Here is a 12,971-nt window from a genome sequence, read left to right on the forward strand (position 1 = left end):
TTCTTACATTGTTTTACAACAAATAATCCTCTTAATTTCCCTGACTAGCAGCTGGCGTTGCTACAACCTGCGCCTAAAGCCATGAGCAGCTTACTCAGCCTCCTGGCCCTGCGAGCCGGGGCATTCATCCCCATGGGGCTGATGTTCAGCACAGCACTGCAGATGCTAACCTGTCCTTCCTCTCTTCCAGATGCAGCAGCTGTTTTATGAAAACTATGAGCAGAACAAAAAAGGCTACATCAGAGACCTGAGGAACAGCAAAATACACAGAGCCATAACGTTGCACCCGAACAAGAACCCCCCCTACCAGTACAGACTGCACAGCTACATGCTGAGCCGCAAGATAGCAGAGCTGCGTCACCGAACCGTGCAGCTGCACCGAGAAATTGTCCTGATGAGCAAATACAGCAATACAGAAGTCCACAAAGAGGACCTGCAGCTGGGCATGCCGCCCTCCTTCATGCGGTTCCAGCCCCGGCACCGGGAGGAGATCCTGGAGTGGGAGTTCCTTACAGGCAAGTACCTGTACTCCGGTGCTGACGGGCAGCCCCCTCGCAGGGGGATGGACTCGTCCCAGCGGGAAGCGCTGGATGACATCGTGATGCAGGTCATGGAGATGATCAACGCGAATGCTAAGACCAGGGGGAGGATCATTGATTTCAAGGAGATACAGTATGGCTATCGCAGGGTAAACCCGATGTACGGAGCAGAGTATGTGCTTGACTTGTTGCTGCTTTACAAAAAACACAAGGGCAAGAAGATGACCGTCCCCGTCAGGAGGCACGCGTACTTGCAGCAGACCTTCAGCAAGATCCAGTTTATGGAGCATGAAGAGATGGACGCCAAAGAGCTGGCCAGCAAAATCAACCAGGATTCCGGGTCCTTGTCTTTCCTCTCCAACTCACTAAAGATGTTTGTTCCATTCCAGCTCAGCAGATCCAGGGTAGAGAGGAAGGAACTCAAAGACCAGAAGATCAACATCCTGATTCCTCTCTCTGGACGTTTTGATATGTTTGCAAGGTTCATGGGGAATTTTGAGAAGACGTGCCTCATTCCCAACCAGAACGTCAAGCTGGTTGTCCTGCTCTTCAATTCCAACTCCAACCCTGACAAAGCAAAACAGATCGACCTGATGAGAGAGTACCGCTCCAAATACCCCAAGGCTGACATGCAGGTTTTACCGGTGTCCGGGGAGTTTTCGAGGGCACTGGCTCTGGAAGTCGGATCCTCTCAGTTCCAGAACGAGTCTTTACTTTTCTTCTGCGATGTTGACTTAGTGTTTACCACAGAATTCCTCCAGAGGTGTCGAGCCAATACGGTTTTGGGTCAACAAGTATACTTCCCCATCATTTTTAGCCAGTACGATCCAAAGATTGTGTATAGTGGAAAGGTTCCTAGTGACAATCATTTTGCCTTCACCCAGAAAACAGGTTTCTGGAGGAACTATGGCTTTGGTATTACCTGCATTTACAAAGGTGACCTTATTCGAGCAGGGGGCTTTGACGTCTCCATCCAAGGTTGGGGCCTCGAAGACGTTGACCTTTTCAACAAAGTCATTCAAGCCGGCTTAAAAACTTTCCGAAGCCAAGAAATTGGAGTAGTCCACGTGCATCACCCTGTTTTTTGTGACCCTAATCTTGATCCAAAACAATATAAAATGTGCTTGGGGTCCAAAGCTTCCACGTATGGGTCCACACAGCAGCTGGCTGAAATATGGTTTGAAAAAAACGACCCCAGTTTTGGGAAAAGCAGCAATACTAATGGCTCAGTGAGGACAGCCTAATATCCAGCTATGCTGGAAAAGACTTTTTTTTTAATTATCTAATTTATTTTTGGGAAAATGTTTTTTGATAATTCACTTTTAAAAGACCACACAGGATATATTTTAGCAATCATTGTTGTTTTCTTACAAAGCGCTCACTTGGAGAAGGACGAGGCCGTTGGTTTTTCTGTCGTTGTCTTTTTGGTTTTGAACGAAAACTGTGATCAGTATTTGCCTTCAGTCCAACCAACCAACCCAACCGTTCCGGAGTTACCTGAGCGAGCTGCAGGCGCCTGACTTGAATTAGAATTCCCTTAGGAACAAAAGACTGTTTCCTACCTTTCCCGTTGCTGGATTCTGTCGCTTGGGAGCTGAGCGCTCGAGGGACAAAGCGCTGCGTCCGAGCGTTCTGTTGTGACCACCGCAGTGCAAAGATTCCAAGTTTTGTTGAGGAGAGCTGTGCTTTTTGAAATCCAACCACGTCAGAACAAAGGAATGGGTGCAGGAGGTTTCCCAACAGGCCCACGGTTTGGGTTACGCATGCACTTGACTTATTACGGGTGGGCAGCCTGCACCCTGCAGAGCCCAGTGGAAATCTTTGTCTTTTATATTCGGTCCGTATCCGGATCTCACGCGTTAAGAATCCGTGGTAGATTCTGTGTATTATCCTCAACCGCTGTCCTGCACGGAGCTGAGACTGAGAGAGAGGCGGAGGGGAACGGAGGGAACCAGAATCTCTTGCAGAGAAGCAGCAGTGCACCAGGAACAAGGAGAGCTCCCTCATGAGAACTTTGCAAGCGCTTCTCTACAAAGCGTGCTGCACCCGATGGCGTTACTTGGTCCGATCAGTTACCTGATGTTAATGGGAGCAATTATTACATTCGATTACTAGTTGGCTTTTTTTTCGTTTTTATTTTTTTCCTGTATCTGATAGACCTTTAATTTATTTAATATCCATTGTTTTAGGTTCTTGACTTTTCCTTGAATATCTGTTAGTCATTTTAATATTTTATATATATATATATGTGTGTGTAAATATATATATATATATATATTAGGAATGTATTGCATCTTCTCACTGATAAGGTAGTGTACATCGTATTGCAGCAAATGATCTCCAAAGATTACTTTCTAAAATGTTTTGTTTTTTTTTTTTAATGGATTTTTTTTTTACCCCCTAAATTTCTTTAACATTTTCTGGAACGATGTCAGAAAAGTGAGGAGTCTTTGTGGTATTTGGAGAGGAACTGCGGATGGGGGAGGCTGAGTACAAGGAAAGGACGACCCCTACGAAGGAACACCTAGCAAGGTTAGAGCAAACATACAAAATAAAGTGCCTTAAAGCCAGAAAGGGAACCCTTTACACTGAGACTTACGCAGTGAGTGGCCGTTGTCATTGAAGCAGGTGATGTATCGGGACCCACCTACCTGTAAATATCTTGCTCAGCAGAAACAAACAATAAAAACCAGCGAACAATATATTTTTCTATCGTATCCTCCAGCACCATTTTGTCTCATTGTTCTCAGTCCCACTTTGCCTACTCTTTGGGAAGTGGAGAATAGCGAAAGAAAGGAGAGAAACCAGTGCTAAGGTTGTTGCCACGTTGGAGGGGATCTTATGGAGCAATTGCTATTCTGGTAGAAAAAAATAACCATTGTTTACACGTGTATGGAATATGAACTGCAGTTAGTGTAGAGTCAGTGTCTTTTAGATGTTCATCGTTTTTTGGTGACAGTCCCAAGGATGTAGGTACTTGGATGGATTCAGTGCATGGAATTTTTCTTTTTTTTTTTTTTAAAGACTTGCTTCTAAGATGCAATAAAGGTTTTGTTTTTTTTTATTTGCAATCGTAGCTCCTGCTGTTGTCTACCTCAGTTTGTCCCTGTTCACCAGCGTGGACGCGGGGGGGGGGGTGGGATGCTGCAGGGATCTGGCATGGGGTGAGCCTTGGGCTTAGCTTTGGGGTGGGTGGGAGCCACCACTGCTGGGTCTGATGCCTTCCCCATTTCTTTTTGATCCTTTTTCCACTGGTTTTGCAGCTCCTAGAGATCACAGAATCATTCAGGTTTGAAAAGGCCACTAAGATCACCTCATCCAACCATGGATAGATGTCTGCAGGCATGCCTGTACATGTAAAATGCACGCTGTGTTTATTAAAGTTGATGATTATGTCAGGTTTTATTCAGCCTGTAAAAGCAGAAAGCGCGTTAAGCGGAAAAAGCCCTTGAACAAAAAGCCCCCATCTGGTGCTGGGGTTTTGTTCAGTTGCTGCAGTTCAGCTTTGGTTCCCAAATTGGCCGGAGAGGCACTAAAAGTGAGGTTTACACCCAGGCTGGAGTCAGCTTTTGAGGCCCCGTCTTAATTGAGTGCATCGTTTGTGGACTCACAGCTTCAAAGTAATCATTTAAAAGATCAGTTTTCAATTACAGCCGTCTATGATAAATTCTAACCTTACAAAAGCCATTTTATGCTGAAAAAAGTAATTTTGCTGCCCGAGTGAGGGAGGCTGAGCAGGTGGAAGTCGTCGGCTCTCAGGTGCTGACCCAACTTTTCATGGACACCACTGCTGGAACGCTTTGCTCCTAACTTACCGCACGTGTTTGGTGCAGGGAGAGGTTTACTAACATCTGAGTTGTGAATTAGTGCAGAAGTCACGAGCATTTGCCCACGAGAGCTGTTTGGAAATGTCTCACAGCACTTTGCCATAGGCAGATGGGCAGCGAGCCCCCGCCGTGAGGCATGGCTATGAGCAGGGTGAAAAAATAAAATGGAATTAGCTTCAAGAAAAGAAGGGGCTGCCTAGCAGGCTGGCTGCATTTGCCTTCACACTTTAATTCAATAAAACCCTCGGCTTTAATTGCCCTGAATCAGCTCCAGTTTCCAGCAAGCAGGGGTCCCAGTGCAGGGAGCTTCGCCAGGCCTGCTCTGCTTCTCTGTCTCCTTGGAGAACAAAGACAAAAGGAAAAATCAAAGCCACTCCTCTGTCCTTTGTTGACATTTCAGGAAGGCTCCTACAAAGGGCACAGTTTAAGGCATCTGAGTGATGCCCCAATAAAGCAAACACGCAAAGCAAACAGGAGATAATGGCTGGTGGCTGCAGTGGCCTTGGCTCAGCAGGTGGCATTTGGGGTGTCTCAGCAGCACAAGATGGGCCCCAGGCAGCTCTGCAGGGCTGGACAGGAGGGCAGCAGCCACTGGATCCGTTCCCCAACCCTCATCCCCTTCCTCATCTCCATCCTATTTCCATTCCCTTCTCCATCCTCTTCCCCTTCCCATTTCCATCTCCATTCCATCTCCATTCACTTCTCCATCCCTCAAGTCTATTCCCATCACCAGTCTATCACCACTCCCTTCCTGCTACCATCCTCATCTCATCCCCATTCCCTTCTCATCCCATCCATGTTCCTATCCCTTCCCCTTCCCCATCCCAGTTGAGACACCCCCTGACAGAACTCTTTGCTCCATGGACATGGGTGACAGCATCTTCCAATCCCATTCACTCCCTCGTGGGTTCCTTTGGTTCTGTTCTGCAGTGCAGGTGCTGCAGTCCTGTGCCCAGCATATAGCCCAGCTGGGTGCTGCTGCCTCCTGTTTTAGGGTCTCCCCCTTAAAAAAAGGCTGAGAAGAGCCTCAGTGCCACCTTTAGCTGAAAATACACTTTTAAGTCCCAAAACTGCACTGAGTCGCCCACAGGAAGGTCAAGTGTCCACAGCAAGCTCCAGCAGCAGCCAGACACCGGGGTTATGGGAACAAGACTGCTGAGAAGCAGATTTCAGGCTCTAATCCCACACTCCGAGCCCACTGCCGCCCACTGGGACGCGCTCGCTCCCAGCAGCATCAGCTCTCCCAACAGCTCCAGCCCCTCAGCTCCCTTTTTTCCTGGCAGCAGGACTTCCAGAGCAGCCACTTTACGATGTGTCTGGGGCAGGCGGCGGTGCTCACGTTCAGTAACAGCAGGACAAAGGCAGCTTTGTGCCCACTGAGGTGATGCTGAGGCTGGGACTGGAGTTGCGGGGCAAAGGCCAGCCTGGGATGTAGAACATAAAGCTGTGCCCGGGGTGCTCAGGGCAATGCAGAGCCACTGTGGCTCTTCCAAGCAGTGGTTTTGCAAAGAATGCACACAACCAGATAAAGCTGGAAGTCACCACCAGGTGCCAGGCATCAGAATCACGTGCTGCAAACCCGAACCCCTGCAGCAGATTGCCCACCACAAATGCCTGTGTCACGGTGCCAAGGTGGGGAGGAATCTGTTTATTTGAAGATACCCCTCTTCAGAGACAAAGTGTGTTGTAGCAGCCTGCAACAGGGATGTGAACCAGACCTCGGCCCACGCAGCCGATGCTCACACAAGTTTCTTGGAATAGAAAAACAAAAAATGTCCAAACTGTACACCTTTACACAGGGCACGGAGCCAGGCTCCTTTTACAACGCTGTACATGCTCGGAATTAGGAAGTGCAACTCAGAGCCAATAAAACATCCTAGGCCACTAATGAAGACAAACTAAAAGCTGCAGCGGCGGAAGCTGAGCAGATACACAGGCAAATGAAGCTTATTGTGCTCCTGCTACTTCAGAGTGTAGTTACCAAGAGAAAGAGGAGAAGAACAAAGGCAGCTTATGGGCTTCCCTGGTCACAGAGCTCTCCCTTCTCTCCCATCAGGAAGTAGCTGTCAGCCCAAGTGGCTTTGCTTTGTATCAGCTCTATTTTACAACTGACTTTGCAGGAGTGCAATTCAATAGCTCGCTCACTCCCAGAGCTGCAGCCACCTCCTGTTCTCAGCTGCAGGGAGAGTGCCGAGCACCCATATCCTGCCCCTGCTGGGCTGTCCCCAAAGCCCTGCTGGGTTCTGCTGCCAAAACCCCATGGAGCTCTTTAGCAGCAAAACAGTGGTACCCTGTGCACCCCATCCCCTCCCCGTGTGGGGCTGTATGCTCAGGGGAGGATGCTTCCCTCTTCCATCAGCCCTTGGTTTCCAGTGCCACAAGCACTACCTCCTCTTCCTCATGCAAGTTTCAAGCCGTCCCAGCTCTTCATAGGCCTGGTAGAAAACGTCAAAGTCTCTGGCACTCCAGCCCCTCCAGACAGCCAGGCACCACTCAGTGTTTTCATTCTGAAAGCAGCACACAACCATGTCCTTTGCTACGAGAGCAGCATCCACCAGCGTCCTGGGGAAGGAAGAGCAGAAAATGGCATCAGGGCAGATTGCAGCCCCACTAAGCAGCAGGACCCACTAATCCCAGAGGCACTGATTCACACAGGCTGTCCTTTCCAGCTGGTGAATCTCCTTTTATAAGCTGCAAATCCTTGAGAAGGGAGAGCATAGCAAAGGGAGGAATGAGAAACCACACTGTGGTGAAAGCAAGCAGTTCAGTGACACAGGAAAAGATTCCATAAGGGATTCCGGTGCCCAAACCTGACGCTACATGCACAAGCCTGCCACGACATTCTGAAGTTGCTGATAACATCCTGATTTGCTCAATTCCTGCTGCCATCCAGGCATTTCCAGAGCAGCCTCCAGCCCAACCGAGTGACGGGCTTGGATGGGGTGGGATGCATCAGACAGCAGTGCTGTGAAGTGAGCCAGTGGCAGCCCCAGCCCAGCCCCAATAGCTGTGGCTCTACACCTAATTTCCCCTTATTCTTTTTAACAGTTGGGTAAAAAAAAGCCAAGCCTACAGTCAGGAATGCCCGACTCTCAACTAACTGATAAAAATGCTCCGTGAACAAGGCGAGGGAAAGGCAGGAGCACTTTGATCTCATGCTGTGTTTGCCCAGTGGTAATAAATGGTCATTTATAATCCTTAGCGGTGCTTAACCTCCATTTGTTTGGACATAAATAGTACAATCCCAGACTGGTATTTAAGTGATCAGCAGGAGCACCCCCATCTCCCCAGCAGCTATTTATTTATCCGGACTCTTGTTTGCTGGATGAAACCTTCCACATTAATGTATAGAACTGCTTTCCCCCGTGCTCTTGGAGCCGTCCCCTGGCCCGTCACTGCTGACAGCACAAAGGTGCTCATTTAGAGCCAGAACTTCAACCTGATCCACATGAATGAAGCCACAGACAAGCGCTGCAGTCTGCATAAATACACTACTTGTTCCTAACATAGGGCCGGAGCCTGCCAAGCTCCAGCCATCTCCTGCCAGGTGCTGGTGCCCTCCGAGTACCTGGAGGCAGCAGCAGGCAGGATCAGACCGACACTGGGCTCTGCCCATCACATTACTGGGCACCGGGTGACTTTTGGAGACCAGGTTGTGGTCACAGCATCTCACCCTCACCTCTGCAACCCATCCCCTTGTGCCCCTGGGAGCCGGTGCCCAACTCAGCCTCACCCATAGGGAGCCAGCTCCCCGGCCTTCAGCACGGCGATCACTCGGCCCCGCTGCATGCCCGATTCCTTCTCCAGTCCAATCACGATGATATCCCCTCCTCTCCTGCAAGAGAAAGGAGGGAGATTGCACACACACACTCTGCAATGGGGACTGCTGGCAGCTGAGCAAATCCCGTGTTGGATACCCATCCTCTCTGCTGCAACTCCTCCTATAGTGACAGGGATTTCTGCAGGGAAGGGGCACTGCTGTGTCACCAAGAAGTGACTGAATCTGCTGCAGTAAGAACCCCTATAGCTGGCAAATCACATTTCCAGCAGTTCTGAGCAACTCAACAGGAGGCAGCGGGACGTGCCAGCACCACATCCGAGCAAGGAAGCTGCCTGCTGTTCTTTGTTTCCTCAGTAGCCAGGGAAACTGGGTGTCGAGCTCACCATCCACTATTCCATTCTGCTGAAATCAATCTCACGAGGCCTCAGATGCAGCCATTCTGCCCATCACCAGATATCTTTAAAAATGAGTGGAGAAATGGATGTGCTATTGTACTATGAACACAATTTCTTAGTGATGATTTTCTGGATAGCTGAGTCAAAATAAGCATGCAAAGTTCCTGAATTACCTGCAGCTAATCTCTCACTACTCAGCCCAGGAGAGATTTGGCTCAAGCCGTCCTGGTAAGCAACCCACTTACCTGGGGATCCATATGAGGTCTTTAACAGGCAGAATCTTGATGGCTTGGAGATGCTGCGAGTTGTCACCCGTAGGCACAGCATCGTGATCCGGGGAAGGCTTCAGTTCATGAAATTTGCCCGACTCCTCGAAATCTGTGGAGAGTGGAGCACTGGAAGAGCTGGTGGGTGAGCTGGGCAGGCTGGAGGGGCAGCGGGTTAACCTGTTGGGAGGTGAGGAGGAGTAGGAAGACACGGAGCAATAATCCGTGAGCGAGTCCTGGTGGTTGAGGATCTGGGTGCCAACCTCGGGGCTGTAGATGATGCTCATGTCCTCCAGCAAGTTCCCCTCCAGCGCTCCAGGGTTGACAGGAGCAGTAGCAGGAATGGCTGTGGCAGGCTGCTGGATGGCAAACATGTCTCTGAGAGGGCTGCAGTCCCCGCAGAAGTAGCGTGCACAGAGCTGGTAGGTGGCGGCGTGGTACATCACCAAGAAGTTACTCTTCTCGTCCAGACACCACACCACCTCCTCCCCGTGGCACTCCGAGTTGCAGGCAATGCATGAGATGGCAGAGGGTGGGCTGAAGGGCTCCAGCCTCCTGCTGATCTCCATCACGGCGCAGTCGATGACGAGGATGCCGGGCCCGTTGCTGTACCACACCTCTGTGCCGCTGTTGGTGATCTCCATGGCCCTCACCGGGTACGGGTTCTGCCGCGGGTCATCATCGGGAATGTTGAATTTGGACCTGTTGGCTGTGTGGGAGCACAGGTAGGAGCAGCTGTCTGCTGGGATGCCCTGGGCCACTGAGAACACTGCTACGAGTCCATCCGACAGACCGGCCAGCACCATGTACGAGTTCTGCAAGAAAGAGTTGGCAGATTCTCTCCAGATTCTTTACTTCTCCGCCAGACAAAAGCTTTCAATCCCCACGGCGCTGACTGCCCGTCACAATCCTATAAGTGTGCCAGTAACTTACCCCAGATCACTCAGCGATAACAGCAACATAAAAAGAAGCTGTTACACAGAAGCTGCTGCAGAGCCATACTCCTCTCACCCAGTATTACCTCTCTCTTTATTGGCAAGGGAGGATAGACAGGCCTGGCAGCCTGCCCCCAAGGTTAACAAATTCAAGCTGGAACACGTTCAGAGGCAGCCATCGTGATCCTAGGAATCCAGCTGTAGAAACCCGGCTCATATCCAGAAAGGAGTAAAGCACAGTGAAGCTATTGCTATCAGTCAAGGAGAGGAATGGAAGCAATGCAGGAGGAAATGGAAAGAGGGAGATGGCCCTTCAGCCAACGCCGGCGCACAGCGATCACTCCGCGCTCAACCGCTGCGCTCCTCCCAGGGATGTGCCCTGGGTGTGGGATCCCCCCAGTGCCAGGCACAAAAACACTGCCAGGTGCCCGAGCACACCGCAGGTAGATCACATCCTGCCCTGGGATGTGCTGGCTGCAGTGGGGACCACCACGTCCCTGTATGGGAGCTGGCAAGAAGGCCATGGCTCAGTGCATCCCCAGCATCTCCTGCTCAGTGAGGCGGTGCAGAGGGCTGTGAAACAGGCTGGGAAATGGGACTCTCGGGAATTAACTCCCCGTGACCTCAGGGCTGTACCAGAAACTCCCCATCTGTGCAGCAGATAAAACAATACCTACCTCAAAGGGTCTTTATTTCCTCCCTGTGGAGCAATAAATTCAAAAGAAAAAAAAAAAGAAAAAAAGACCCTTTGCCCAGGGCTTACTCACTGCTGTTACAAACCAAAAGCAAATGGAACCAAAGAACACAGCAGACCTGGCATCACCCCTGGCTGCTCTGAAGCCAATGGAAACCTTCAGGGCTTGTGGCTGTGCCAGCCCCATGAGATGGGTCTGGGTCCACGGAGGCCAAAATCAGTACCTTGAGCTGCTCTCAAATACCAAGGGGCAGATAGCACGGGGGTATTAGTTTAACGGATAGCACTATTTGCAAGGTTCATTAAGAGTCTTGGATTAAACCATTCTATCTGCACACACAGTATGAGTTAAGCCATCAGCATGCCGCACTCCTATGACTAATCCAAATCACAGCAGAATTTTACAGTAATGGGAAAAACTAGGGAAGCAAGTGGAAAGTTGTGAAATGGGACTTGGACTCCAACTCAGCCCCGTCCCAATCCTCTAACCACTAATTAAAAGAAACCCAAGTGGCCTGCAGTGCTCGGTGCCACGTCCCCACTGCCAAGTGGATCTGGTGCAAAGGTTCTTAGACATGGACCTGCCAGGGGGTTGTATCAAGAGGTTGGAACACGGCATGATGCTTTGCACGAGCTGGGTTTCAGATTTTTTTCTGCCTTTGGAAAAGAGTTCTATTATTTAAAACAGAACAAAGCAAAGCAGAACAGCTCACATCTCTCTGGTGAAAATGGTCCAATGTTTTCAGACCAAAGGACCCCGCATAGCAAGTATTTCATATTAAAAATGGAATGCCTGAAATCAAATGGTCACATTTCATTGCTTCGATGGCCTTCAGAAAATTATTGCCCAGTTTCATTATCAGGCACATTTTAAGAGGGTGAGGAGCTCCCCAGTGCTGTGGCTGCACTGCTTGAATGCAACATGGGTGTGCCAACCTGAGCTGCTGCTAGCATGGCACACAGCACTATTACAGCCTGCTCTGGGATTCTGTCTCGCTTGCTTTGTAAATGCTGGATTATCCAAGCACAGCCCTCAAAAATAAACATATATATATATTGCCATTTTCTTGATGAGTGTCAGCCACTGCAGAACAATCAGATTCCTTCTGGAGATCTGGTGGGAGGCAACCAGGCCATGGCAGGGGGTGGGACTGGGAGAACAACACTGCAAAGCTGCATCATTTATACCACCTCAGTTTTAAGGATTATGCCAGATTTTAGCCTGGCTAGCCTACAGTGGAAGCAAACCTGACAGGTACCTGACGCTTTGGGGCACTCATTGCTCACAGTCTTTGCTATCAAGATTTGCTTCATTCCAGCCACTGCCGTTATCACTTCGCTTGGGAAAGGAGGAGTAAGAACTCAGACCCCGGGAAATGCCCCCTACCTGCCATCTCTGGCCTAGCAGAGACCACGAGAGGTGCACTGCCGAGGTTGCTACCAGATGTTATGGGGTGCTGGTGGGGCAGGGCAGCGTGGCAAAGCCCTCAGACCCAGGCTATTGCAACAGCGACCAGAGATGGGCAGTGCGGCAGGCTCCAGAAACCTTAAGTAACTTTCTCAGAATTCATTTTCAACATTCGAGCTCAGCAAAGAGCCAACAAAAACACGCAGCAACAAAACTGCATTTGAAGCGCGCGTCCTGCCAGCAGCCCTGCTGTGCCAGCAAGGAAGGCCTTGGAGCGGGGCTGCGATGGGATGCGACGGGCAGCACAGAGGGTGAGCTGGCTCCAGACATCCTGTCCTTGTGGCTAAAGACAGGAGCAGCTGGGACAGCCACAAGGAGCAGGTTAAAAACCCAAAATGGCCTCGGTCACCTCCTCCCTCCTTCCCACAGGCTCTGGCACTGCTGGCACTGAGTGCTGCAGCCTTTAAATGCAGCTTTTGTTTTCTTGAGTTCCAGGTTGCTGCAGGAGGCTGGAGGGTTGCACCCATACACATCTCTCTCCCCCAGAAACCACACAACAAAAAAGCTCAAACTGTACAAGACTTTTCCTTGGCGGGTGAGATTTGGATTCTGGGCCCCTCTCCGCTGCCTTTAAGTTTCCATGATGCTTCCTTTGGATGAGAAACCAAGTTTTGGAAACTGTTTCTTTTGGATCAGCCTTCCCAAGGCAGTCATAAAGAATTCCCCTTCCCAGCAACATCCCTCAGCAGCTCTCTGACTGCGAGTTACCTCACATCTCATCAGCTGAAGCCTTTCTTCCCAGAGAAACACGAGCAATTCTTTCCTCCAGCAGGCAATAATTACTGTGTGATAACTCTGATACAACTCTGTGCTGTACAGTGGGTTTGACAAGTGTAAGCTTTCCATTTTGCTTTATGGGAAGAACTGGCTGCTTCGAAAAATGGCTTAGTTTCTTGCCAGCCTGGTCTGCACATCCCCACGGCTGCTGCTCTGGCTGTTCCACTGCCAAGTTCATTCATAGAAAGGAGAGAGGAAAAAGTAAATGCAATAAAGCAAGGAGTGCAGCAAAGGGATGTGGATTTCTGGAAGGTTGGGTAGGGTCGGGGGAGGAAGGGAGGTGTCTAGA

At 50.0% G+C, this 12,971-nt stretch overlaps 2 protein-coding genes across 2 annotated transcripts in view; one reads left to right on the forward strand and one right to left on the reverse strand.

Annotated features, from left to right (window-relative positions):
* CHSY1 (chondroitin sulfate synthase 1) overlaps nt 1-1,783 on the forward strand; it is a gene marked incomplete at both ends in the record, with an annotated part of 59,248 nt that extends 57,465 nt beyond the window's left edge. The window contains one exon of the mRNA XM_079541179.1: nt 191-1,783. Coding sequence (XP_079397305.1) covers nt 191-1,783 — 1,593 coding nt within the window. The remainder of the gene's footprint in view (nt 1-190) is intronic.
* Nucleotides 1,784-6,750: 4,967 nt separating this feature from the next.
* LRRK1 (leucine rich repeat kinase 1) overlaps nt 6,751-12,971 on the reverse strand; it is a gene marked incomplete at both ends in the record, with an annotated part of 64,520 nt that continues 58,299 nt past the window's right edge. The window contains 3 exons of the mRNA XM_079540745.1: nt 6,751-6,928; nt 8,100-8,201; nt 8,788-9,623. Coding sequence (XP_079396871.1) covers nt 6,751-6,928; nt 8,100-8,201; nt 8,788-9,623 — 1,116 coding nt within the window. The remainder of the gene's footprint in view (nt 6,929-8,099; nt 8,202-8,787; nt 9,624-12,971) is intronic.

This window comes from Tetrao urogallus, assembly GCF_951394365.1.
Source record: "Tetrao urogallus genome assembly, chromosome: 11".
In the NCBI taxonomy this organism is placed as follows: domain Eukaryota; kingdom Metazoa; phylum Chordata; class Aves; order Galliformes; family Phasianidae; genus Tetrao; species Tetrao urogallus.